At 39.2% G+C, this 27975-nt stretch overlaps 2 protein-coding genes across 3 annotated transcripts; one reads left to right on the plus strand and one right to left on the minus strand.

Moving 5' to 3' along the window:
• Positions 1-61: 61 nt before the first annotated feature.
• On the minus strand, positions 62-18015 carry LOC134868846 (homer protein homolog 1-like). Its single transcript, XM_063890180.1, has 9 exons — positions 16931-18015; positions 9105-9261; positions 7082-7213; positions 6908-7000; positions 4828-4970; positions 2733-2892; positions 2543-2653; positions 2373-2453; positions 62-1673 (listed from the first exon to the last, which is right to left on the minus strand). The coding sequence occupies exons 1-9, from the start codon at positions 16933-16935 to the stop codon at positions 1485-1487; spliced, it is 1071 nt and encodes a 356-aa protein (XP_063746250.1). The 5' UTR covers positions 16936-18015; the 3' UTR covers positions 62-1484.
• Positions 18016-19865: 1850 nt separating this feature from the next.
• LOC134868619 (tRNA-uridine aminocarboxypropyltransferase 2-like) lies at positions 19866-27845 on the plus strand. 2 transcript variants are annotated; one of them, XM_063889879.1, is made up of 7 exons: positions 19894-20116; positions 24818-24964; positions 25194-25284; positions 25851-25945; positions 26054-26252; positions 26626-26754; positions 27200-27845. In XM_063889879.1, the coding sequence occupies exons 1-7, from the start codon at positions 19992-19994 to the stop codon at positions 27377-27379; spliced, it is 966 nt and encodes a 321-aa protein (XP_063745949.1). In that variant the 5' UTR covers positions 19894-19991; the 3' UTR covers positions 27380-27845. The 2 variants fall into 2 exon arrangements, with proteins under 2 accessions (XP_063745948.1, XP_063745949.1); XM_063889878.1 differs by lacking the exons at positions 24818-24964; positions 25194-25284; positions 25851-25945; ... (1 more) ...; positions 26626-26754; positions 27200-27845 and adding an exon at positions 20989-23776 and having other exon boundaries at positions 19866-20116.
• Positions 27846-27975: the final 130 nt, after the last annotated feature.

A 27975-nucleotide genomic window follows, 5' to 3' on the forward strand; every position in this document is an offset into this window, starting at 1 on the left:
GAGCCAATGTGCACCATGGAAGTGAGGAAACCAGTTTGAAAATAAGACACAACCTCATGAGTTTCATTTTAGTCTTCTTTTACTATAAACTCAAAATTACAATTTGTGTTTTTAAGCATGTGGTATAATCAACATTTCAAAGTTATTTTCAAATGTTTTTTTCCCTTTCAAGCTGCAATATTCGTCATTTTCGACGCGATGAAGTCAACGCTAAAATCATTCAAGTCTCCCAAATGTACCCGAACTAACAACAAGCCCTTAAATAGTGTTCTTCAGGTGTATAATATACGATTCCTCTTAGCGTTGCTGAATTTTTGGCAACAGTAAATCCCACAAAAAAGAAAGTACCGCTAGTTTGCTACCATTGATGCATGTCTGTACCAAAGGCAACATCAGCAACAATTCAAATCTGTACAGAAAAACATTATTTGGCAAAAAGATTCTCTGCAAACCCAACCTGCTTCCTTATTTCATTTTCATAAATAGTTCAAAAATATTGCCAGTTTTTTCAGATAAAAACAAAACTCCTTCGACACCCACGTACTAGACAATAAAAAAAGATGAAGCGAAAACAAGATGTAAATAAAGTCCGTTGCTTTTTTTACATCATCAGTAACAATTAGTAATAAATTAACGACAAAAGAAGGATTCAATCATTGCACTTAAAGTCGCAACAGAAACAAGAGGAAGGAGAAAATCCACTCATACACAAAGTCCATTTTTACAAGTGCACTATGAACATTTTTTATATTCTTTAAAAAAATTGTGTATAGAAAGAAAGTGGATAAAATCTTGCTTGTGGTCTAAACATGTCCGAAAGAGGAGTAAAAGTACCTGAAAGTGGAAAGTGTTTGCTACCCTCTGATGCTCCCTTTTTTTGTATTGCTCAACTATTGTATAAGAATATAAGTCTTTTTCTTTCTTTTTTTGGCAGTCCCTCTATGGATTTCAGTCACAGGAAGAACATTTGTAATTTTCTCTTCATGACATTCCCCAAGAGTTTAACTAAAAATGAATGAAGAAAAGCTTGAGTCTTTCTCCTCTGACTCCAAGTGTTCATTTGGCTGACGATGAGAAGGGAAACACGAACAATCACCGGCTCCAGGTGACTGCTGAATGCACCAAAGTGAAGCTCGGAAAAGAACGCACAGCTCGTCTACTCGATAATAAAAAGTCTGCATGATTGAAGAAGCAAAATGTCACCACCAATGGAGACGAAAACAGTTTTTCTTGTATTAAAGAATATTCTAGGGAAGGCATGATCCAAGCAAAGCCTCGTTCGCTCCGCTTCTTTGTAAACGTGTACAAATCTGACGTAGCAAAACAAGTGTGTACCGTAAATGCATCAGGTTGTGTGTAAACTTTCACACTGAGAATTAAATTCAAGTTACGTCAGTGACGGCGTGAGTGCCAACATGCAGGTGTTCCTCCTAATGGCTGGCTGTGGTGGTGATGATGAAATGGGTAACAGTGTTTGCGTCTCTCTAGCTGCTCTCCAGGAGTTTCCCCAGTGTGTCGCGCAGCTCCGTCAGCTCGAAGATCTTTCCGTCCAGCAGCTCCAGCAGCGAGCGCAGACTGGCTCTGAACGCCTCGCGCTCCTGCTGCTGGCTCTCCAGACGCAGTTCCAGTTCGCTCAGCCGGGCCTCCAACGCCTGGTTCCTCGACTCAGTGTCCTGGAAGCAGACAACACGTACATGTTTTACCGTAAACTGTGAACATGTAGTGCAACAAGGTAGTTTCAAACTGCTTTTTAACTCAAGACTCTTAAACCATCTTGAAAAGAATCCATCAAAAAGGATCAAAACCTAAATCTATATACAGCAGATATTTGAGGCTTCAACAGTTTAAAAATGTCCTAAAATGCGATATGCTGTTATAAATGTTTAGAACTTTAGATGAAGGGTCCTGTCTGAAGATAAAGCTTTCTACTGAGGCTTGTCTGATGTTTAAAAGAGTTACTGATACTGGATTTTTTAAGTTGAAATTGATATAGAGAAAATAAAGAAAAATTGATAGCTTTGAAAATTATGTTTTATTAAACTATCCAAAGCACATTCTGGCTTTTTTGCACTGAAATGTCTTGCTATAGGGTGTTACAGACAGAATATGTTTCAACAGAGCCAAAATCAGGGTAATGACTGTAGAACTTTTAAATTGTATTTCATTTTCAAAGCACAGCAGAAAATGGTGGCTTAGGGGCCAATTTAGCATCAGCTGGTGAAGACTTCGGATCACTTTTAGCACAATTTGAGATATCATTGCAGTTAGAAATGTATAAAACTTACAGAGGCTGAGTATTAGCTGCAGACATAGCCTGTTTCTAAAGACCCTGAATGCAGCATTAGCAGCTACATGCTATCAGGTTCACTCACCTGCAGTTTCTGTGTAAGGGAGTCTTTCTTAAACTGAAAGCCATTGGCACTCTCCACCTCTGCTTTGAGTCTCTCCAACTCCTGTAGGTTATAAAAAGAAAGAATAAATATTAAATGAGCTGGGTAACACTTTTAAGTATTAGAATGTCTTTGTACCACACTCCCTGTACCTCCTCCTTGGCCTTCAGCGCCGCCTCCAGCTCCTCTATGGTTTGGTTGAGTTCTGTCTTTTGGGATTTGATCACTGTGGTTTGGCCACTCACACACTCCAGCTCCGTCACCTGGAATACAAACATTAATCTTCATCAGAACATACTCAAAATTAACTTTTAAAGGACCGGATCATGTGTGCAGTCGTACCCGTTTGTGTAGCCTCTCCGCCTCCTCCTGGTACGCCCCCAGCTGCTGTTTCCACTGTTTCACGTTGGCCGTGGACTCGAGCAGGGCGGCCGTCAGTTTGGCGTTGTTTCCTTTCAGAGCCTCGAGCTCGGCCTCCCAGTGCTTATTCATACTGGAGGAACTGGGATGTGAGGAAGAGACCATTAGAAAGACTGCAATCTTTAACATTTGATGTCCAACTTGGAAAAAAAACCCTACAGGAGTACAAGGTTTGTGATTATCCTGGGTATTTGTGGAACAAAAGCTTTCATTTCTACATGGATAACTTTTGAAAGTCTTAAAATCCCCTGAAGCACGGCTGACAAAACTATCTCTGCTCATTCAGTGGTTTATAATTACATTTATAATGTAATGCTTTAATGCTGTCCAGAGGCCCGGGGAGCAGATTAATAATGAACGCAGGAATCGACAGAAGTCGCAGCGCTTTGTGTCAATTTCATTTTAAATCAGCACCATGGAGTCGCTCCTGGACAGGAAACTACTAACAGTCCTGAGTGTGGTCTTTCTGTGATCAGGATGTGTTTACCATTGAAACGCTATTAGGAGGAGAAAAGACCACTGATGATTATTGTGCTTGAATTTAGGTAAATATTATATAAGTACAATTTAAATCATTTCAATTTATTTTATCAACTGCTGACAACATTTCTCTGGGTAGAATTCAACAGACACTGAAATGGAATGGCTGGCTGCCATACAGATTGACATTTAAGAAACATTATTTTTTTCCAGAGCTGTATCATGTGAAGTTAACTATATTAAAATACAGGTAAAAATAATCATATAAATAATTAGATAAATAAATATAACGAATATAATAATAATAATAATAATAATAATGTTTTCTAAGTACACAAAGACACTCTAAATAGGAAAATAGAAAATCATAGAAGCGTATAAAAAAACATTCATAAAAACGAAAACGAAAAACACAGGTGCAATGAAAAATGTGAAACCGTAGACTATGGAATTGAAAGCAGTTCAAACTGACACGTCATCATGATATAGAAGTTGATTCAACAATGTAATGTCTAAATAATCATGACATCATCTGCATTTAGGTTAGTTTCCGAACAATACAAAGTTGCTTTCACAATGCAGTTCTCTCTTGCACCGCGTTTGAACTCTCGGGAAAATGTTCTCTAGAATTACTGCAAAGAGAAAGTGTGCCAACACTGGCGCCATAAGAACAGGGAGAGAGGACAATGCTTTACTTTCATGCTTGTAGAGCTTTCCAGCAGAGGAAACTATTGCTTTATATATATATTATTATAGATGGTAGGAAGAGTTATATGTATGTTTATATTGTAATCAAACCAGGTTACTGTAACTGATTACTGTAATATCTGTCATGTTCTATAAGGGTTATTTTGTTATCGTACCTGGTCTCCAGTCTGTGTGTGTGTGTATGCACGATTCGCCACAAGGCGCAGGTGCCTCCCCCTTTTGTTGGTTCATTCAATTGATGGTCAGGACTGGTACGCCTTGTCAAGAATTAATGTAAAAATGAACGAGTATGATTTCATTGGTTAATTCGGGGTTTGTTTTGGGTTTGCATTGCAGGTTTACAACCTAACTAATTTCACCACTAACTAATGTCACTGAGTAACTAACGTTACCAACAGGCTAGTGTAGCTGTAGCAGTTGGGCTAATTAGTGGGTGAATTTATTGTGTATGTGTGCGCAATAAAACTAAAGTGACACGAGTTGTATCCGCCGTACTTGTCCGGATAACCCTTCCAGAGGGGAGTTTATTAAACTATAGCGGGTAGTTTAGTGAAAAACTGGACAATGCTGGTAGCTATTGGTGGCCATCCTAGTAAGAAAAATGGCGGACAGTGGATCAACCAAAGTAGCTGAAGAAAACAAAATGCAGTGCATTGGTTGTAGTTGCTCGGCTTTGAGGAAAACGGGTTGTTGTCTCTGCAACTGTCTATTGCCACTTATACATCGGTAAAAACTGTTACACACTACTGTACGAAGAGGAGGACAATGCTTGGTGATAGAAGTTCCTCTTGTTTCTGGCTGAGCCTGTGTTAACCTGGCTTTGGCTCACCTGTGTGAGGGAGGCAGTGTATTGTGGGAAGGCTCAGCTCTGGTTTCGAAGTGCTGAGGCGTGTCGGGTGTGGCACGCTCCAGCTCCGTTCCGTTGATGGTGTCTGAAGATAAAGGGGACTGCAGATCCCCCGGCGTCGACTCCTGCTCAGACATGTGGGTGACAAATTAAAATTATGTTATTAGAAAACATGTTTTTTGTTGAAGGAACAGTTCAACATTTTAGGAATCAATTTTTCCGCTTCTGCTGAATATGAAGATAGAGCCAGGAGAGAGCTAGCTTAGCATAAAGGCTGGAAACGGGGAAACAGCAAAGCCTTGGTCTTTCCAATCCAGCTGCTCATGATGAAAAGCTCCCAGGCCAGCTGTTTCCCCTGGGTTCAGTCTTTTTGATAAGCTAAGAGAAAAACAATTCCCAAATATGAACTATCCCTTTTAATTTTGATCATGACACACAACAAGCAAACAATCATTAAGTTGTAAATCATTCTGTGGCTCTCAGAAATTGACAGGATGTTCCTCAGAAACTTAGTTAGGGAGGCTGAAAGCTTCAAAGGGCGTTTCTTTTTGCCTATTCTACTGGTCTAACATTACAGTTCATCTCTAAACACTTGTATTTCAAACATTTTCACATGCATATCAGATCTTTGAATACATTCTCAAAAGAAATGTCATATATTTATCATGTGTCAGCTGCTCAAACATCCCTGAGTGCAGATCACTGTCACTTTCTGAGAGCATGAAAGGGAAACGGGAGGGTTATGTGGGATAAATTCACAAAGACTGGGTTCCTCTGGTAGTTAGGCTTTTAGTCTTCAGGAAATACTGGTCATTACAAATGTGATTCTCCTGTAAAACAATAACAAGTGATAAACCTGGACCTTTTAGATATGCAGAAATCTTTCACGTAGTTTAGAAATAAATATATTTTAGGGAATAACACTGCAGGGAAGATCTCTGAGGGGAGTTTGCATCATGAACTGGGGGGAAAACTTGGGGGAAAAGGGCCATCGGTGTCATGAAAATGATTCAGTTCATTTATATTTTACCTTCTTTTTACCAGGTTTGACTGACAACACATTCCTTTTTACAGCTCCACCCTGAAGAGGGTTCATTAGGGAGAGCAGAGGAGGTGAAACAAGCCGAAAGGTGTTAGCTCTGGCTCTTATAAGAGCATTAATGCTGAGTGAAACATAAAACAGCTTAGTATGTTACAACATTAACTTTTCATTCATTCCTTATTCTTCTAGGTTGGCTTTGATGTCGAATTGAAGTCCTTGACTAAGGTTATTAACATTAAATTAACACTGATTCTAAAAGAGATACGTACTTCACTGTAAAACATACTAAGCCAGCATGACTGTGCTGAAGAAGAGATCCAGATAAAGAGTTTTGTGCCTTTAATTGGAAAAATCTTAGGAAGTAACAACCTCAGTATCCCAGGAAGAAGTGTGTCAGTGCAGCTGTTAGCATCAAGCTATCACGGCAGAGAGTTTGAATAGAGTGGTGGATAGTTTTGCACAGGAACTAAAGAGGAAGAAACATCTGTTTTAAAGTACATGTGACCTTTATGCTGCTTTATGAGCTTCTGCACTACTATGAGACATCTGGCTCTATGTTTCTATAGCATCTGGTATATTTTGATGGGTAACAGCAGGAAGTACAAGAGATACCGACGTAATACATCCAGAACTATGATGTCTCAATGCTTTAAACTTCAGTAGCAGCCGAAACAAAAGGAATACACACATGCTAACATAACTTTTTAATGCTAATGTTACTTGTGTAAGAAGGAGGGGTTTCTCATGTAATTGTTTAATTCCTGTGGATGAACTTTGTGTAGTCTTGTTTACATATTATATATATATTATATTAGCTGCCATTTTTTACTCACTAATTGTCAGCTATGTTACGATACACTTAATTGTCCTCGTTAGTTTTGGACTCCTTCCTGCAGTTCCAAAAAAAATCATAAACACTAAATAGTCAAATATAAAAGCTAGCTAGAAGCAACATATGTCTGTACACGTGAACAGCATTTTCCTGCTAGAGGTTGAGGTGGTGTTGGTGGTGTTAGCTACCTGAGAGGGAGTGCTGGTGAGCTCCATCTTCTCCTGAGACTTCTCCTTCGCTAACCGCGCCGCCTCCTTGAACTCAGCAAACTTTTCTGCGAACTAGAAATAAAAGGAGAAGGTAATACTGAAGCTGAACACACAGCGAAAGTATAAACACTTATATTAAAACCAGACTCTCACCTTGGCCAGGTGGCTCTCAGAGGAGAAGCCGAGGCCGTACACAGTGTTCGCCCGGCTGTCGGCCCACTGGCCAAACTTCTGCGACGTCTTGGTGAACGTCATGTTGGGGGTGATGGTGCTGTTGATAATGGCCTGCGGATGACAAGGCAAATTCATATGTATTAATACATATATTGTTCGTTAAACGCATAATGTGTAACTTTCAACAACCAGGGTTCATTCATTCAAAACAATAAGACGTCTACTGAAGTCAGATTCTCCCAGTGTTCGTCACTCAGGAGGATTTAGCAAAAGCCAAATTACCCACAGTGTTCTCCTGTTATCTAAAACAAAAGGACCTTGATATTAAAACTTGTAAAAACTCTGAATAAAAGATGTTTCACGTAAAATAAATCTATATTTCTCTGACACTGTTTAGCTGATGCTCTCTAAAGACTGCACTCTCAGAGGTACAATGAATGAAATCTCTTTTCCAGTTAAGTTTTTCTTTTTTTTTTAAAGTCAATTTCTGTAGAAAAGAAATCAGTCAATTAATACTGATATTAAAAAGCCAGTCTTTGGTTGCACTGAGCACAAATGGTAGAATGCTTTGTTTTAAGGGTTCACTGTAAACTGGTTAAGGAAATCTACAGGCATTTTTTATTTAAAAAATGTAGAGACTTTTCAAAAAAGGTCCCACTTGTGGAATTGTGAAAGAAACTCAACCAGGAACATGTCTCTCTGTGTGGCAGTTGTCTCTGTTGTTTTTTCCTCTGCTGAGAGGACATATTGTGTGTCTTGGTAAAAACGTCTTCCAGCACCAGCCCAGCCGATCCCTGCTATTTCCAGCAGAACACAGCAGAAACTTGCAGCTTCAACAACAGCACCCAGAGAAGGTCCTATGACCCTTTTCCACCAAACCGGATCCGGTTCAAGATCTGATCTTTTGCATTTCTGGCGCTTTTCTGGTTCTAGCCTGTAGCTCCCCTTGTGTTTCCACCGCTCAGAGGCCGAGTGGAGCTCAAGTGGAGCTGCGTCATTGCATCATCGTTTGCATCATGACGTATCCGCTAACCTCTTCGGACTGATTCATATTCACTGTCTGACTGTCCCACAAGCAGCTGATGCATACCCCCCATAAGTGAATGTGTTTCAGTCTGAATTGCCGCTGTTTGGCATCACAACGCTGTTATGAAAGTGTCTCTGGCAGGTGATGTTAGCATAGCAAGCGAGGCTACTCTGACTATCTTGACTACTCTCCTATCCTGTTGTGGCATAATCCGTTTTCTACAGGCATATTTTACCGGCGTAGTTTTCGTTATGATTTGACTTCTGATAGCAACCTGTGTAGCCCATGTATTGATTCCATGCGATAGCTGCAGTAATACAAAACAACAGGAGAATGTCTGCCTGCTCTTCCCAATGAACAATAACACTGAACGGATGGTGATTAAAGTACGGTAAAAATAAACAGCATCCCACTGAGCCTGGTTAGTGCTGCCTGACTTTATAAAGTGTGTGGTCGCGTTGTGGTCACTTTGCTCAGCGATATTGCTTGTTACAACTTGTACTCGCCATGAACTGTTATTGCTCAGGTTAATCTCCCCCCTCCGAAGTAAACCTGACGTATTGGTTCGTATTGGATCTTGGATCTTGTCGGGAGCCAAGTGGGGCCAGAAAGATCCGGTTTTTCGGCACTTAAAGCCGGGGCCGCTGCGGTGGAAACACAAAAACTAGATCTTTATTGGCTCCAGCTCGGCTCCAGCTCTGGGTTGGTGGAAAAGCGGCATTACAGAACTAAGCTAACCCCATCCCTGCACCTCACTCAGGACTAAAATAATCACTGCCACAAAGATACATATGACAGCCCCAACGCCTCCTTCACTACCTCAGAGCCAGAGTAAACAAGTCAGATGAACCGGGAGCAGACGTGGGAAATATTGAATATCACATGTAGTTACGACACCAGTTGGACTGAGGTCCTCTCTGGTTCTGCCTTAGAGGAATAAACACACACACTGTAGTGAATGCTTGACACACACACCTTAGATCCATCGAGACTGATGATTCGATAGACATTCCTGGTACTGTCAAAGAAGTAGGAGACCGTAACAGCATGTTTACTTGTGGGAACCCAATTCTTCTTGGTGTTTGGGTCGATCTGGAAGACGTGGGCCCGGGTACTGAAGATGGGCTGCTCTCTGTGGGAGAAACACAAGGGGGGGAGAAAGGAGGGAGAGATGGATGAGTCAGTAATAGTATCTGTGCAAAGGGCCTCAAGTTTGCAGTTAGGTTTTAAATATGCCGTAACCAAATACCGGCCTTTAAAGAGAAAAATAAGCTCGGTTACATCATAATAAATAAAGTTAGAAACCCTTAAATCACTGCTGCTGACGCATTTCAGCAAATGGTTGTGTGTATGCAGACGTAGATTAATATCTATAATACTAGACTAAATGTTTGCAGCCATGCTTAACATGCTAACTTTGTAGGCTGTGAACAAGCACAGTGAATACAGAATTCAAAGTTTACATTTTGATTCAAAACATAGTTTAGCATTTTAGCAAGCATCTGTTATTACTACTAATCTAAGCTCTTGAAGCGCATGGGAATGTCATTGGTTTAGCAGAAATTTGGTCATAAACAAAAGCATTTCAGAAATAAAATTCAGACCAGATGACTGTACTAAAGTAGAAGTTGATCTCCAGGGGAATATGAATGTCTAAAACAAATTGTGTGGAAATGTATTGATTTGTTTTTGAGGCATTTCACAAAAAAAGAAAAATGTCAACCTCACAATGAAGTCAGGGAATCACCAGAGTGTGTAGGCTTCATCCTCGGGGGACCATGAATGTAACTGTAGCTACAATAATTGTTCCAGACTTTACACTACAAAACAGATATTTCAAACTTATGGTGGTGCAAGATGAATCACAATATTAGGTGTGCTTTAACCTCAAGGGAACATGAACACATCTTTATAAAATGTCATTTAAAATTCTGTCCAATTGTTGTGAGAGCCAAAGGGCCATTCCTACAGTTGCATTGCTGTCATGGCTAACAGACACCAGCAAACATGTGAATAATAATACCGTCCTGCCAGAGGAGCTGAGAGGAGCTGAGAGGATTCAGGAATGTGTTCAGAGGAAGGTGAGAGAAAAAGCCTCACAGATCCCAGCACATCCATAATTCACCAGCCGGCTGTGTTGCTGCACTAACAGTGACCGAGCGAGGGGAAACACACACAGCCATTAGGCCTTCACACCGAGAACAACTGGGTTTATGTACAAAAGGCTGTGGTGAATACTTTAAAGAGGCACATCAGGACAGATAGTAGGCATACCAAATTCACCTTGTGTCTGCAAAATAATGATCTGGTAGAAGAAGTTAAATAAAGAATGTATGGTGCCAAATCAAATACATCTGCAAATATTAAAATGGAATTCATTATGTAGATTTTCCTAAACACAAATACATCCCCAATAACTTCAGGATCACTCCATTACACAGAGTTAATGAACCTTTACAGCCAGGGGGGATAACGTCGTTAAAAAGGATTTAAATTCAAATAAAGCCTCATTGAAGCTTGACAAAGATAATGTCATACAAACAATGAAGCTCGTATTTTGACCATCTTAATGATATTCATTCTGAATGTCTGTTTTAGGAGGCTCAGAAATTCAGAATCAGAACTTGATTTATTGAAAAGTAGGTTTTTACATTCAAGGGATAATGCCTCGGTTTGAATGTCCATCACAATGACAGTAAAACAAGAAATGAAAAATTCAAGAATCATAAATATTAAATAAAACATTTGAATTCCAAGATGTGTGCTGCATTAATGTGGTGTTGGAAATACATTGGAAAATGTTATTCCTGATTCAAGTGATTTCACAGAGTTTTTTTAAACACCTTGAGCAATTGAATACAATAAATCGTATTTGTAGCTTCCATGTTTTTCACACATAACGACTTTAAGCTTGTGACCAGGTCAGAAAAACGGCTTTCCAACATGGGAAACGGGACCACCCGAGGAGCATTTTAAAGTACCGTTGGTTTTGTTGGTGTGTCCTCACTTAAACAAAACACTGGAAAAGCAGGCTGTTACTTTGATGACGAATAGAAATGAAAAACCTTGTGTGAAATTGTGTGTCGGTCCTATGAATATTTTTTTTGTTATCAAGCAGGAAATATTCAGCGAAAGAAAAATGGCAGATATGCTAATTTGCTTCTGCTTTGCTTCGAAACAATTGCTGAACAATGCAGCAGAGCCGTTTAAGACATGGAGAACCATCAGGAACTGCACCATTTACTTTTTACTGAATTATATGAAAGCTTAGAGATTTTGTACGTTGGTGGAAAATGTGTAGCGAATGCCCTACATGGTCTCAGTGCGGGTGCAGTTACCGAACAACTTGCATCACAAAACAAGATAAGACTAATTGAAAATCAGCAGGTCAATTGATTTGACATCATGTGGCCTCACATCGATATTGTAGAGAGAGTTGATATGCTTCTCTTCTCTTAGCTTGGCCGATGTAGCTGTTGAGAGCCTGTTGTCTACCTGCTACAGAGGCAGTACAAAATGTGACATGCTCCAAGGATTTGGCCAAAGGAAGAAGAGCCAGGAGTTCACCTGAGAGCCCTTGTATGTGTGACTGTGTGCAGACCAGAGCTGAACACTGACGTAGAGACAGGAAAGGTGACCTGGAAGCACCTGTGCCGACAGGCAGAGATCAGCAGTCACTGGGCAGCTTCCAAACGTTGTTATGAATAACGCAAATAAACCTGGAACTGTCTCAATAAATCCATATCACACTAAGAGCAGATTTATGCCTGGAGATGTCCCGACCTGTCTTTGTTTGGAAATGTCCAAATCAAGTATTAATTTGATGAATTAACAGAAAGCATGCTATATCACTATATACATTTAGATATTTAACTGCAAACAAATGCAACATATCTTCAACATGTGGTTTTCACTGGACATTAACGGTGTAAAAAAAGGTGACCTAAAATGATCTAAAGTTGTAAAACTATAGTGGAGTAAAACATTCAATAGTCTGAGATGTACTGAAGCAGATTATAAAGTAGTATAACATTGGAAAAACTCAAGTTATTTTGAAATGTGTCGTTAAATAGAGTTATTGAGTAAACGTACTTATTTATATTCCACTGCTGGACATTAGTAACAGCTTTATCTTGAGACTGAACTCATTTAATGATCTAGTTTGGTCCCAAGATGTCTACCAGACAGTCTTCCAGGAAAGGTAAATGTGATTGGTTGGCTGGCATTTCCCCTCTGGGACACACAGTGATTGTTCGGCCTCTGAGGGATCTTGTGCTCACGTCTCAGTGTGATAATTAAGTCAGCAGATGTTATTTAAAGATAGACACAGTTAATCAGAGCGATGGTGGTAACATGAGGTTCACGGCTCAAACACACAGGCGAGAAAATACTGTACTATATCTGACTGAGTATGTAAAATATGTATTTCAGTAGATCAGTACCAAGGGCGGGATTTAAAAGTAGATTAGTTAGTACTGTTAGTACAATTTTGAGATACTTTACTTTTATGCTAGCTTATACTTGTAAACGATACATGCAAGAAGAAAATATTGTATTTTCACTCACCTACATTGATCTGAAAACTTTAGTTACTAGTTACATTGCTGACTTGAAAACGAATAAGTATTATTATAGAATATAAAGTAAGAAAGTAAAATAATACACAGTATTCGGAAATCTGTCATTTTTCCATCTGGTACCCTCTTTACAGAGTGAACGTTGTTTGTTTTCGCTAAGTTTATGTCCTCTTTGCTGTGAAAGTTTTTTGTGTGAGCATGATGAAGATAATTATCTTCCTCTGACATGATTTGCTTAAAACCAGTCTCCCGTGTCATCTATCAGGACATGTTCAGGAAGGTTGGTATGTAAAACCAGTGAGGTGAAGACAAGGACAGTTTGACAGGTTGGCTCAAAAGCTTCTCACCTTGCCCGTCACATTAACAATGATAACAGAGGCAGGTTTTCCATTGAAAGTCAATGGGTTGTTGTTTTCACTCGCAGGTCGATAAGAGTCAGGATTCTCAATTGCAGTCCCTGACGGCTAGTTGGAAAAATGATTTGAGTGAATGATATTTCTCATGTCTGTAGAACACACTGTTAATGTAGCTAAACCCTTCATTTGGTGGGTAAACACAATTTAGCATATATTTTGTATTTTTCTCTTTCAACAGCAAGGAACATAGAAGGTCAATAAGTTATCTGCGTCAAATCTAAAAGGGATACAGAAAGTTAATGTGAGACCTAGTTTGGAAATATCTTTGGACTCAATATGGATATGTTTGGGTTAAAAGGTGGCAGCTAAAAGGTTATACTGTATGTATAATAGAGCCAACTTATTACAACAAATTCTTTGTACTCTTTCATGGTTTTAGTAAAGATAAAACACTGCTTAAGTGTAATTTTAAATTGAAGAACATGAAACAGCATATGAAGCATGACTAGATTAAGTAGTTTCTTTAATTTTACTTTTGGAAAACATGCTGACTTCAGAGTGTGTGCCCTATCCACATTTTAGCGGGTTATTTAACATTTCAGGGTGTCATTAGTCTGACAGCGTGGCCTAGATCAGAATCAGCCCTCATTGTGCGTGTGTGTCCCTCAATGAGTGTGAGGCGATTGTTCGCCCATAATCCCTTGTCACAATGAAACATACTGCATTCGTGTCTCAATGACTAGCGCTTTGACAGAGAAATCTGACCGCAGATGTTATCAAATCAGCAGCCCACCACTTAGAAGCAGCAGCAAACCGAAGACACACAGACACACAAATGTTTGTTTGCATACCAGGAAACAAAGACATGTAGTGTCTGCGGCTGAAGCTCATGTACTCAGATTTTATCGGGACAGTTGCAAATCAGTCACCCAGGACATTGAGTCCTGTTGATGCCACATTTAGGGTGAGCACAACTTGGATTCATGTGGGGAGTCAATACGTTTTTTTATTTAAGACAAAGGTTGCCCTCTGTCTGCCTCTTTACCTGAATCGTGAATGAGAATTTATTTATGAAGTAACATTGTAAGTAGGGCTGCAATTAACGATTGTTTTTCTTGTAGACTAATCTGATGTATGAATGTTTATCTAAAAGAGTTTTCATTTATAACCATATTAAAGCGCTGCAATGCAAAAATGTCCCTGTTTGGGATAAATAAAGTACTTCTGATACTAACATTCAAGAAGAGTTATTTTAGTTAGTCATACAGGTACTTCTTCTTGTGACACCATCAATTGATCTGTTTATTGTTTTCTCAATTAACTGATTGATAGTTGTCTCAATTGAATATCAGAAAAAATATTAATAAATCACTTTTTGTGAGTCTTAAACACACTTCACCTTCAAAATAAGAATAAAAAGGGCATTTTAATTTACCAAAAGAAAACCGCAAACATTCATTCATGAAATACTGTGTTTGAGCACAGATGGTTGCAGAGAAATAAACCTGCACTACGAACTCAGCTGCTGCGTTGTCATGGTAACAGCCATGTGACCCAGGGCTGGTCATGAGCTGCAAACATCCTCCAACCCTACTTCTCTCTCTCTCTCTCTCTCTCTCGCGCTTTCTCTCGATTCCCCTCTATCTCTATCTCCCCCCTCGTTCAGAACACATGCTCTCTGACCCAATCCAATCCCAGCATCTCTTGTTGGGTTAACCCACTCTCAGAGGGAGACAGCAGGGGCTTGGCAGAGCAAAACCTCCAGTTTAAAAACACATATCATTCACCGGGGGCTCGCAGCTTTCAGCGGCAAAGAGTCATAGAAGAGGAAATGTGTATGTGTGCAAAATGCACACAATTTCTCAAGATACAAGGATGCACTGGTTGCTGAATCCTTGTCTGGGTGGACTGAGTAAAAGAAGTAACAGTATGTCTGATGCCTTTTGACGTAACTTCTCCTTGAGCAAACTGGAATATGTAACAAGACTCATATAGAAACTGAACAATAAACATAACAAACACAGCCTAGTTGACAATCCTGCAACCTCAGCTAAGAAACACTTCAAACCAGGAATGCACTCACTGAGCGCTAACCTCCACCAAAGTAGCTTCCATGGGTAAAAAATGATCTGTGTATCTGCTCGTTAAAATGTAACGGGTTCTTCATTGGCACGTGCTAGACACTAACAACAAAATCAAACACCAACACTAACAACAAAATCAAACACTAACAACAAAATCAAACACAACCTCATTGGTGGTAAAAAGTAATTATTAGGGCTGCAGCTTAGGGTTAATTCATTTGTTGATTGTTGGTCCATTGGTTTAATTGTGATTTGATGTGGTAGAATGTAAGCAAATAGCAAAAACAAGGCCTTCCCAAGTTCCCATTGCGTTAGGCCTATCTTTAAAAGGTCTGTTTTTTTCCAACCTATAGTCCAAAAGCAAAAAAAACATGAGCGTGTATTATATAAGATGAGGAAGAAACTGGAAATATTCACATTTGAGTAATTGGAACTAGGGGGCAGTTACCATTTTTCATGATTGTCAGCTTTCATTGATAGTATGAGAGTAATTCAAAAGGTCCTGACATATTTTTTTAAAAGGAAGAAGTGTCCTTTCTTTTAGATTTCTCTCAAATGTTTCATTCTTAATGTGTCGTTAAATTAATTAATTGGAAATCTTTCAACAAAAATATGTTATCAGATGGTTTTAAAGTTAAACACTATCGTGTAGCTAATGGGTTAAGATGCTAACCATCTGATAAAAGCATCCCTTGTTCATTGAACCTAAATTCCTGTGCTTCCAGAAAACACGCTGGCAGCAAGTTGAACTCTGACAGTGTTTTATTCAGAATTGCCAAGCTCCAGCGCTTGTTTGAACAGCTAAGTCTGACTTGCTAATTATAGGGGTAAGTGTTTCGGTGGAATTGATTGTGGGACTGGATTATAACCATTGGCCTTGAGAATTACGGAGGATGTGCTTCGACCCCCCACCCCACCCCTCCTACAACATGACAACAAACCAATCACATGCTACATCATCTGCTGTCCTCTGGAGTAAGAACTAGGTCGCTCTTGATCAGGAGAATCACCATACATCTGCAGGTTCAACCACATGTATTACACCAGCCAAGTGCAGGGAGATCCTTATTGTCTGGTGGGGGGTTTAAGAAGGTTTGCTTTCCATTTGGCGGCAAAAAAAATGTTTTGCATTTATTTCTTATTGAACAGACAGTCACATACTGTTTGTCTTACAACCTTATAGTCACATTGTAGTAAAATAAGCAATAAGCTCATCTTATTCTTTTTATATATATTTCCCTTCTCCTGCATTACTTGCACATTAGTTTTACAACATTCTCTAGCACCATTTTAGTTTTCTATTCTGTTATTCCTCGCTCAATTTGTATTGTTTCTTTATTTGTTCTATATATGTTTATGTTGCATTGTTGGGGGAGCCTGGGACTATACTGTATATTCCTATCGCTATAACTACATTGTAGCTACTGTGACAATAAAACCTTTGGATCTTGAATATTTTGGCTTCACTAATAAAAATGTTAGTGTAAGGTGGTTGTTAGTACATGTAGTGATGGACAACCTCTTTTATCAGGTGTATATGTTTTATTTGTTGTAAGGAAGGTTGTTGTAAGTTGCTTTACACGTGCAAGCATTTCATGTATTATGTCATAAGAGCTGACAGGAGAACTCTTTATTGAGTTAGCCAAGGGTGGCTAAGCTAAAAGTGTTTCAGCGTTGGTGCGCTGCTATGATCTGCAGAAGGGCTGCTCAAATGTACAAAAACAAAGTCAGTCATACACTGACATGTAGGTGGAGAGCTTCACCTTGACATGCATGTTACATACCCCATTTTTGCTGGATTTTTGCCTCTTTAGTTGAGTCGAAAATGATCCTCTCGGTGGTCTCTTGAGGGCTATGTGAACAGGCTAGCTTCAGCTTTTGATCCCCCTTCTCTGTCTGTCCAACTTAAAGCCGCTGTGGTGGTTGTGGCTTCACCGCCACGGAGCTTCTCTCAGTCCAGACATGGGCTTGGCGGTGGAGTTGTTTTTGTCATGCCCTTGTTTGAGTACATTTTTGTTAGATGGTTTCATCCAAGCAAACGTGTCTGTGCATGCATGATGAACGCAGAGGCAGCACTGACTGCTAACTAGTAGTTGCAACCGTTAGCTAAATACAACTCTTCATAAAACGAGGATTAGCGGACTAAACTCGGGGCCACACTGACCGGAAAGGCAGTGTGATTTATAACATAATTTAGGCTGTCAAAGTTGCCTAAATAAAAACAAAAAAAGTGTCGGAGTAGACAAACTTAAATGTTCTCAAACTGGTAAAACTGCGCAAAATATGATCCACCCGTTGCTAGCTGGATTAAAGTAACGTTACTCCATTAGCTGCTGCTTCTGTGAAATACAATGTAACACTGAAATATGACACATGTAGATGTAGTTATCCTCAGCCGAAAAAACGTCCAATAAACACACTTCTCATAAATCCCGCTTTCAGACGCTGGCTCTTTCGTGCAGTCCGCTGTGCCATTAAATTAAATTCCTTCAACCGAGTTTGGCATTAAAGAGTTTTTCACTGCAGCAACTCATTCCTTTATTAACCCTGCTTTGCGATGGTTGATGTCCTGCTTCGAGAGAAAGCCTCATCCCCGCTGACTTTGGAGAAAACAATTGGTGCATAATCAAGGTTTAATCATCACAACGAAGACAGCTCCAGCTTCACCGACGTTAATGTTAACCGAAAAATGTATAGGGCTGTTTCTGCAGCCACTGATTAAAAAAATGATGATTTTATTTGATGTTCTTTTTCTTCAAGCGTTGAAGCAGGATTCAAATGATGATCCTGAAGCTCCATCAGCCGGTTCATCCTCTTATCATCCGCCTCTCTGGTCCCTATCTGCCCGCATCTCATTCATTTAACTCGGCTCCATCCTCCACTGCTGCCCCGTACGACGTCATCACGTCACATCTGAAAATTTGACGTAATTGACAAAAGTGTTTCCTCACATCCGGTGTGACTTTTTCAAATATAATAACAGCTATGCATTTTGCAGTGGTGAAAGAAGTACTCAGATATTCATATAGATAGTTATAAAATATCTCATTGTAGAAATATAATATAACAAATAAGAACAAGTACCCCTTTTACAGAATGACCCATTTCAGCATAATATTATTCGATTAGTAGAGATTCAAGATTCTTCATTGTCACTACAAAAAATACAAACCAACAAAAATGTCGTTATCCACTCAAAAAACACTAAAAATGTTAATTATACATGAATTATTTAAGCATAAGTCTTAAGAAAATATAAAAAACAAGTTGTATTAATAGATTTTAAGAAGGCCTGTTACTCTTTATAACTATTTATTTTCATGGCAATGTATATATTGACTGCAACTGGTGATTACTTAGGTTATATATTCATTTACATTGCTTTATTTAAGATGATAGAACAGTGAAATGCTACCAAACACTGTTTTCTAGAGAACAAGGGGACATCACTAAATGTCTATGTTTTGTCAAAAAAAACGTACAAAACGGCATTATAATCAATTCATAAAAATGAAGGACATGTATGTAGTATAAGTAGGATTCAATAATGCAGAAACACGTTATATTGTTGTATATTTATTGAATATGTTATATAACACATTATTTCAATATTATATGCTACTGATGATTGCCATCTTGTGGACAGATATTGATATTGGCAGTACTAAATCGCACAGATCTTTAACCTTTAATAGACCAAACAATTAATCTGGAAAATAATCAAATTAATTGATGTTGAAAATATTTGCTATATATTGTACATAAACATTATTAAAACTATTGATTGAAGTGGAGGTTACAAAACTCTCCAGATGCCTACATACAAAACCTAATTTTATTACAACAAACATTTTTTGTATGTAAGTAGTGAAATGTAAACAACAAAATATTTTCTTACTTTTGGTACTGTGTTGCTAATAGTTTTATAAGATTTTTAATACAGCACTTTTAACATTGTATTTTTAATCTACCACTATTGATGTGATTTGTATAAAATTAGCTAAATATGCCAAACACTTGTAGAAGCAAGTTCATGTTTAATATGGTACCATTTAGCCAACATTTGTCATCTCCATTGGGCAAGACTATGATTTACAAGAGTTAGTTTACAAAAGAAGACAACTTGTGCACAGATATGACCTGTTGACTAAAAGTAAACCCTCCCTAACTTTCCAGTCCTTCATTTCTCACATGGTATCCCTGTCACGCAGCAGGACAGACATAAACAGGTGCAAGGTTGATATTTGCCTAAGGTGAATCATGGGTCAAGAAAACACATTATGCTGATTTAAAAAAAAAGAAGAAGTTAGTACTACATTAAGCCATTAATATGTGTCTTAGTGGGTAAAAATGTGATAAATGTGTCATTTAACTATTCTCAATACACATTTAAAGTTTAATATGGATTAATTTTGTATCCCTTATTGGTTTTGCACAACTAAAAAGCAAATTAGAACTTGTGTGGCTTTGACACTAACAGACAGACTCCTGACATTGGATACAGGCTACATTATATTTAGATGTGGTAAGAAACATAAAGCAGAGGCATTCTACATGATTCTGCATTTTTCACAGTTCAAATTTGTCACGGGCCACAACTAAGTAACCCAGATTCACCTATTTATTGTTTATGCCAAAAGCAAGGGTTCATCCTGTGTAAACAGAAATGAACCTCTGTGCATGTCACAAATGTTTGAGATGAAACACTGGAGGACCAGTTTTCTATTTCAAGATTACGCTGAGCATGAAGACTCAACTGAAGCACACTTGGCTTAGAATGAGATCAACAGAGCAGCACTGAGTCGTATTGAGAGGTGAAAGCAAATTAATCAAGATATTACAACAATGGATGCCTTGACAGAAGATGTGGCACGGTCTGATGTGAACCCTGAGATGACAGCGCTGACACCTGAAGATTTTACCGGACAAATCCCAGAGGCCAGTGATGAAGTGGAGAACCTTAGAAACAGGTACAGATCAGTAGTTTATTTAAGTTTCAACATCCCAACTTGCTCAGAGAAAACTGTTGGTTTTTAGTTATTTGGATCTGTTCCTGTTTGGAAGTTTTATTATGTGTATACAGTATGTGTGGCTCATAGACTGCTTAGTATTTGAGTGCATGTATGTATACATTCAGTTTGTAAGATCTAGCTAAAGTGAATGTAGTCTAATGCCATAAATCCTCCCTTTATGAAAGTTCAATATTGAACCTGTTATATTATGCTGTTAATTTAACATTACAATAATTTCAGACAATGTGGATTATGGTGCTGTTGAATAATAATGCGTTACACAGAAAGGGGTTTCTGTCCTTCTGGGTGGAGAAAACACTGTACTGTCACTGTAACAGAGTACAGGTTAGAAGGACCTCAAACTGAACCCTCCAAACTGATCAGAAATTTGAACCAACATCACTATTAAACAGTTTAAAGTAGCCAAAAAGTTTAGGTGAGGTCAACATAGATATAATCAGCTAAATCCCCGTAAAATGCAATACTGTTTTAGATTTTGTTTTGACCGGACAACAAACTATGAAACGATGAGCTCAATTGTTCCTTTTGTTGATTTGTTTTGTCTAAATGTTAAAATCCAGTTATCAAAAAAGCTTAACAATAACATCTAAGCCATTTAAAGCTATTATATAAGTGCAGTTCAACCAGGTTACATCTGATGTTACTTCCTGTTTTGGTTGACTTTATTCTGCTTTAATCTACATATTTTTTTAAAACAAAGGAAAAAATATGGCTTTAAAGTTACCTGCTGTCGGAAATGATAGAAAGACCCGCTGTGATTGTGTATTATTGTCTCCTATATCTACTTTTTTATGTTGGTCTGCCTTTAGTTTACGAGAGGTCGTCAGCGATGACAATGTGCAGCCTAAGATGCAATGCCTGATGATGGACCCCTCCTTCTCCATGGTCACTATGCAAGGGGAGGACAGTGGCATTGCATGGGAAACGACCCCGAGCCGCAGCAGCACACCATGGACCTCTGAAGCTGGAACTGTGGATCTGAGCTATCCAGTCACGGTGCGGGCTGCCACACCTGGGTCTGTTCCTGCAGGAAAAATCATCTTTGTCATGGACGATGAGCTGTTTTCAAGACGGAAGAAAACTAAAGAGAGGAAAAGAAAGTCAGAAAGACAACGAGAAGTTGTAGAAAGTTCTGAAAACATCTCAGGAAGGCCGGAGTTATTTGAAGTCTCACAGCCAAATGTAAAAACTGAAAATGGAGAAGAAGAGGAAGCGAATGATCCAGCGGTGGACAAAGAACAAATGCTGTTTACGTTAGTCTCAGAGGGATCTGAAATCCTCAACATTGTCGTTCCTCCAAAACTGGTAACTGTGGATGAAGAGGAGAGCAAAGTAATGGTGGACAACCTTTCTTATCTGGAGGAAAGCCTTGTTCTTAAAGCTAGTGAAGTGACTCATGATGACGAGCTAGTGTTCACTGGATTGGATGAAGCAAGCGGTGATCAGCTCAATCCCTCGTCCTCCATAGTTGCAAATAAAATGGATCCACCTGGGGCTCCAGTGGCCCGACCTCCAGGCAGAGCAGCTGCCGGCAATGTGGAGTACTTTGAGGCGTTCACCTTGGTTGAGGCTGAGGCTCCAGGAGGTCCTGCTGTGATCGCGCAGGAACAGGGGGGGCAAGAGGAAGAAGCTGCGGCTGAGATCCAGGACACTGAGAACCCTGCTGAGACTGAAGACAACATCACAACAACAAATGAAGATAACGACAAGTCAGACACAATCAGCCTGGAGGAAATCACCAGCAAGCTTCTAGATGAAGTCTTCTACGGTGGTACGGACAACTATCTCATGAAGCCTCTAGAGAAAGACGACGATCGCCCATCCTCTAGACTCCCATCAAAACCGAGTGGTTCGACTTTGTTTGGAAGTCAAGAGGACATCCTCACTCCAATCTTTCTACCAGAAGGACCTCCCAAAATTATTGACCAAATTTTACTGGAGGAGCCCAAAGCCATGGCTTTTCTTTACACTGACTTGTATGAGGAAGCAGTCGGCTGTCGGAAAAAAGAAGAGGATACAGAAAGTATGACGTCTGAGAAGTCTTTTCACAGCAGGCATTCAGACAGAGAAGCCAGGGGATATTTAGAGAAATATGTACTCATAGATGAGACACCTGCACTGGAAGTTGAGCCGACTGAAGAAGTAATTAGCCCAGAGGAAGGTTCTCGGGTTTTGGCCCAAGATCTGTGTGATTTTGATGATCTGCTGCCTGAGCCAGAACAAGGTGGGGTTCCAAATTCAGGGGAAGAAATCACAGACTTCTTCAGAGCCAGTGACAACTCTTCTCCATGTGATGTGGATCCTTTCCCTCGGTCACCTAAAGACAAAGAAGATCAACCAACTACAAAAACCAAAGAGAAGACCAACAAGAAAGTCTCCATTAAGGTAGAAAAAGTCCCAGAAGATCCACTCAGCATCTCAAGCTTTGAGTTTGTCTCAGATGATCCTTTCTGGGAAAGAACAGAAGACCATCCTGCAGCTGTGGATGAGAAAGATGGCAGTACAGATCAGGAAATGTGGAAACAAGATTTGGAAATGCAAAGGCCAGTAGCTCCTCCCAGGAGAAAGGCAACATCCTCTTTTCAGGCATGTCTCGATCTCACGCCTCTGACTCCAGTTGAGGATATGATGCAGGAAAAAGAGGAGGCAGGTGGAAAGGAACAGAGGGTGGAGGAGAAAGAGACAGCATCACCTGCAGAGACTGCTGATGAGGGAGATGGAGATGGAGATGGAGATGGCGATGGAGATGGAGATGGAGATGGAGATGGAGAGGAAGCAATGATCTCCAATGATGCTCTAATTGAAGATGCCTTGGTTGCAGAGGAGTTGCCACAAACTGAAAGTTTAGAAGATAACAATGAAATAACTGTTAGAAACATTACACCAGCAGCTGCTAAGGAAACAAAAAATGCAACAGTAGAAGAAGAGGAAACAACTGAGAGTGAAGCAACTACAAAACAAACTGAGCCAGAGGAAGTAGATACTAAGCCTTCAGAATTGATTAAAACAGAGGTTAATCCAGAGAAACCGAGTGATAGGTCCAATGAACAAGCAAAAGATAAAGGGCAGTGTGTTATTCTTTAACTGAACAATACTGTTTTTAACAAGTTTATTTGTATGTAACCTGCTGATGCGTCCTTATTCAATGTCTTAAAATCACAGCTGAGGTACATTCTTAAAAACCTTTCTATAAAGAGTGCAAAATAGCTAGTTTTTTCTTTTTATAATTGAACAAATATTCAGAGAAGGACATTTTCCTTCCTATCGCAAGGTTAACCCAGTCCATGCAGTGTGGACGGGTGGCAATAGAGCATGAATTATAGTTTTTTTGTTTTAAAGAGGTTAAGGTCATAAGTGGGAATAAAAAAGGTGAGAGTGCTTGTGTCGGTGTGATGTTAGTGGGGATCTTCAGCTAAAAATAGGCCTCTCTGGCTGTTAACCTGACACCTCGTCTCAGCCAGGACTCTGCATACCCTCTTGTAAACAGTCGAAAAACCTGTGTATGTGCATATACTGTCTATACCTCTTAATGTTTTCCAAAACATGAAAGCTGAATTAAATGTTTGTGTAACTGACTCCATGTTATACTACCATGTTTGTGACAGTGTATATAGTTTTTTTTGTTGTTGTTGCCAGGGCTGTACTAAGATTGGACAGTGCAGTGTTTTCCCCCACATGTAGATATTAAAGCTGGTTTATGTCAAGAACATTTGCAGATATGGTTGTATAGGCCTGAGTCCATAGATTATCTTTTGGGGCTCTGCAGTGTTCCCGAGCACACATTGTACCCATTTCAAAACCTTATGACACCCAGAAAAGCAATAAGCACAAGAAGCAACTTGAAATAAAAGGCTGGTTAAGACTGCATGGCATGTACTGTAAAGCTAACTATGTGACAGCAGGCAAGATACGAATAGGAAACTACCAGATATTCATAAATGAATACATACAATAATTCAGAAAAGAATAAGAAATAAAGACAAGTATAGATGCAATACACCATTCCTACTTTTTATTATTTTGACTGAAAATAAATATTGTATGATCCTAATCATGAGTTTGAATAAGAAATCAGTGACATCCAGTGTTTTAAATGCTCATTTTTGACATCTTTTACAACTTTTTAAATCAGTTTTTTCCTCCACGTCGACAGATGGCAGCTTTGAGTTCATGGTCTACCTTTAGGTCATAGAAATACAGTAGATAGAGTTGATATGCTAATTCACATCGCTAATAAACACATATTAGACCAAATTCTCCAGATATATACAGTAATGAATATTAAAATAAAGATACTAATGAAATTTGTTTTTGTTCTCTTTCTGTATTTTTCGTATAGCTAGTGAGCCAACATATCACTCTAAATACAGCGTTAGTTGCTACTTAATCGTAACCCAAAAATGGCTGGGGGTGATTAGAGCTGTTTGACATAAAGAAATATATTAATAAGCATAATCGCTACAATAAATAAGTCAAGACCTGTGAGGAAATAAACATTTTATTAAAAAATATATATACTGTAGGTAAACCGGTTTGCAGTCACTCTAGTTGGTCTATTTCTATGTTGTGTTTTACTACATGGGATGAGCATAGGTGATAAGTTAGCTTTTTGCTAACCACCATGGACAATGTCCCCAGTTTCTGCTCTCCTGTCTCTTCTGAAGAAAACGGACCAGAAAACGGCGACAGCTCTTCGACGGAGGATGGATTAATTGACGCTTTCGGCGACCTGGCTGCTCTTCCGGTCGAGGTGGGCGAGAGAAGACCGACGTGTTTACGGTGCCGGTGAGCTGAATTAAAGTGAAGCTAATGCTAGCTAGCTAACCAGTTAGAGTGGTTGGAAATCCTCCTCCTCATCACATTCTTCTTCTCCTCAAGTAACTGGCATGCTTTAATGAGGGAACAGATTGATGTCGTTACAGAAAAGCTGAAGACCAGCTGAAACTGAGAGATGGGGGTTTATAGGCTGGGAAGTAACAGTGCAATCACAGTCTTTAACTTTCCTCCCATGTAGTCGCCCTCAGAAGGTGTGTCTCTGTCCTTTTCTTCCACCCCAACCCCTGGAGGTCTCCACATGTCTCTACATAGTGCAGCATCCTGCAGAGGTGAGTTACTTAATGTCAAATGTGGCATGCACTCAATGACTACTGTTTGAAAGGCTTATACATGATATACTATTACAAATAATAGTCAGGTTAGGTGCACAGTCAAACGCTTTTGCATACCTTCCTGTTCAGTGTTTCTTTGGTTGGTGTAATCTTCTGCATCATAAGGGATAGGTATAGATTTGTTTTTATGACAGCTTAAGCCACTGTAGTCATTATCTTGACAAGCTTCATGAGGTATGCCCCTGGTGCTGTATGTCCAAAGTAATAAGACAGATGCAAGCAGCAATGCAAAATGCTAAGAATTGGCCAGTTCCATAGTCCTGTATTATAGTCCATAGTCCTGTATTTTATTTTCTGGTTGATGAATTCAAAATGTGTTGTCCCTTCCACTTTTTAAAACCAAAAGTAAAATGCTCCTTTCATTGAGATACTCAGGGGAGGGGTGTATGCACCTTTTTTATTTCTTTTAATAAAAAATGTTATTTAATGACAGCCATAAGCATATTTTTTTATAAGAGGTTCAAGGTTGTGATCACCTTTTCTAACCTCCAGTTTACTTTCAGGAGAGCAGAGTTCTTCGCACAGTGCCATTACTTGCTGCTTGTTTGCCACAAGGAAAATGCAAGGTCATAGTGGGAAGAAGATTCAATGAGGAAAAGTAAGAAGTCATTCTCCATCTTTAGCTCTCCATCACTCCATTGAAACAGTATTATCACTGACTTTTCTGATATATGGAGTTTTTGTTTTTCAATTGTTCTCTTCTCAGGCACCCGGAGCTGGCTGCGGTGTGTCGGGACAGCAGGACGCTGATCCTGTACCCGGGTCCCAAATCACAGAACCTGGACGAGTTAGTGCAGCACCAGGAAGTAGGCACAGTGAAACACAATGTAATCATTATAGACGGCACCTGGAGCCAGGCCAAAAACATGTTCCTGAAAAACAGCCTGTTTCACCTGCCTAAACAGGTATGTTTAACTGTGTTTTCACAATAAAAGAGGTTAGATGTGAAGTTTATTTTGTCAAAAGTAGTAAATAAACGCTGCCTTTTCAGTGTGTCTTGTGACTAATGTTAATTTATCTTCAGTGGCCTAAAGTTGATTTTGTGTGAATATTTTAAGTATAAAAGTTCTAATCCTTAACATATTTGTCCTGGTTGTTTGGGGGATATCAGTGAAGACTGCACTGTGTGCATGTCCCAGAATTTAAGGGTAGCAAACACTTGAAACTAGTTAAAGATCAACTGTTGTAACGGTTTTAATTCCAGGCACAAAACAACTTGAATTGTTTTAAAGAAATCTGTTTCTTACCCTTCTGATTATCTCTGCTTTGGGTCACCAGGTGCAGCTCAATAGGACTCTTTCCAGTCAATATGTGATCCGCACACAACCCTCCAACATCTGTCTGTCCACGCTGGAGTGTGCTGCCGTCTCGCTGTCCATACTAGAGCAGAATGAAGAAATCCAAGAGGTGACGTGATGAAAAACTTACGATTAATATATGCATTTCCACACATCCAGCAGATATGAAGCAACATTAGCATTTATTTGGGGTTTTGTTGCTGAAAAAAGCTACTTGTGTCTGGGAATAAGTGCGTTTACTCAACACAATCAGTAAAGTATCAGGCAGAAAAAACGAAAAATCAGTTAAAAGACCTTAAATTATTAATCGAGCTGAGAGGGAACTGCTGTAAATCTATTTAGGTCCATTAAAATGAGCAATCCCTTTCACATACAAGTTGTAGTTTAAATCTTTTTTAACCGTAGCTAAGTTAAAACTAACCAGTGAAAATCCCCAAAATCAAAATAGAGTACATAGATTTTGTTATTTCTGAGAGTTCCATTGGACCAAACAGAGGTTGCAATGCCCACAAGAAAAACCTTTTGTTTTACACCTTCTCCATTTGTGTGTCCAGGTTCTGCTGAGGCCCCTGAAGGCTCTGTGCTCCTTCCAGCTGCAGCACGGTGCTCAGGTTCACCATAGCAAGGAGCATTTACTAAAGAACGGCATGTACGACAAACCCATGCCCAAGAACAAACGCAAGATAAAGAGGATGGAGAAACTCGTCACTGACCACAATGTCTGCCCAAGATGAGGGAGAGACTGAGCAGAGAAGCTCAAATCGTCTCTGAACTCTCAGATTCTGCTCAGGACTGTTTCATCAGAGCAGCATCAGGGCGCATATGTGGAAACCACTGGACTTTTTAAGACTTTTTTTGTGTTTATTGCTGGAAAACTTAATTTATATATTTGTTATTCATTTTTTAAGAATAATGAAGTTAAAGTTGTAGATTAAATGTCCTGGTGTGACAAAAAAATCAGGTTTCATTGTTTTAAAAAAACAATTTACATTGTTCTTCCTATCTTTTTATGAACACTACAGTGGTTTTGTTGTTGTTATTGCCTGTACACATCTGGAAGGGCTGATGTTTTTAGCAGAATCTTTACTCGGACATGTTACAAAATAAAATAAAATGTTAAACTTGTTATATTTCATGAATATAGCAGACACATTCAATACAGTAGAAAAAAAGGGACAATAAAAAATATATTGAACTGTGTCTTTATGTATGGAGGTTTGTTGATGATGTGAGCCCTTTGCAAACACTGAAAGGTATAGTGATAATGTATTTGAATACATCTTATAAATGTAATTGTAATTCATTGCAGACCTACAAGGATGTGTTAATA

The sequence above is a fragment of the Eleginops maclovinus genome, chromosome 8, assembly GCF_036324505.1.
Source record: "Eleginops maclovinus isolate JMC-PN-2008 ecotype Puerto Natales chromosome 8, JC_Emac_rtc_rv5, whole genome shotgun sequence".
NCBI lineage: Eukaryota > Metazoa > Chordata > Actinopteri > Perciformes > Eleginopidae > Eleginops > Eleginops maclovinus.

What these genes read in the sequence shown, in the direction of transcription:
- LOC134868846 (XM_063890180.1), bottom strand. An exon ending in CTGAGAGCCACCTGGCCAAG is followed by an intron (nt 7,001 to 7,081) that starts GTGAGAGTCTGG and finishes TTTTATTTCTAG; the next exon opens with TTCGCAGAAAAGTTTGCTGA. An exon ending in CCCTTACACAGAAACTGCAG is followed by an intron (nt 1,674 to 2,372) that starts GTGAGTGAACCT and finishes GTCTGCTTCCAG; the next exon opens with GACACTGAGTCGAGGAACCA.
- LOC134868619 (XM_063889878.1), top strand. Translation starts at nt 19,992, where the DNA reads ATGGATGCCTTGACAGAAGATGTGGCACGGTCTGATGTGAACCCTGAG. An exon ending in GTGGAGAACCTTAGAAACAG is followed by an intron (nt 20,117 to 20,988) that starts GTACAGATCAGT and finishes GTCTGCCTTTAG; the next exon opens with TTTACGAGAGGTCGTCAGCG.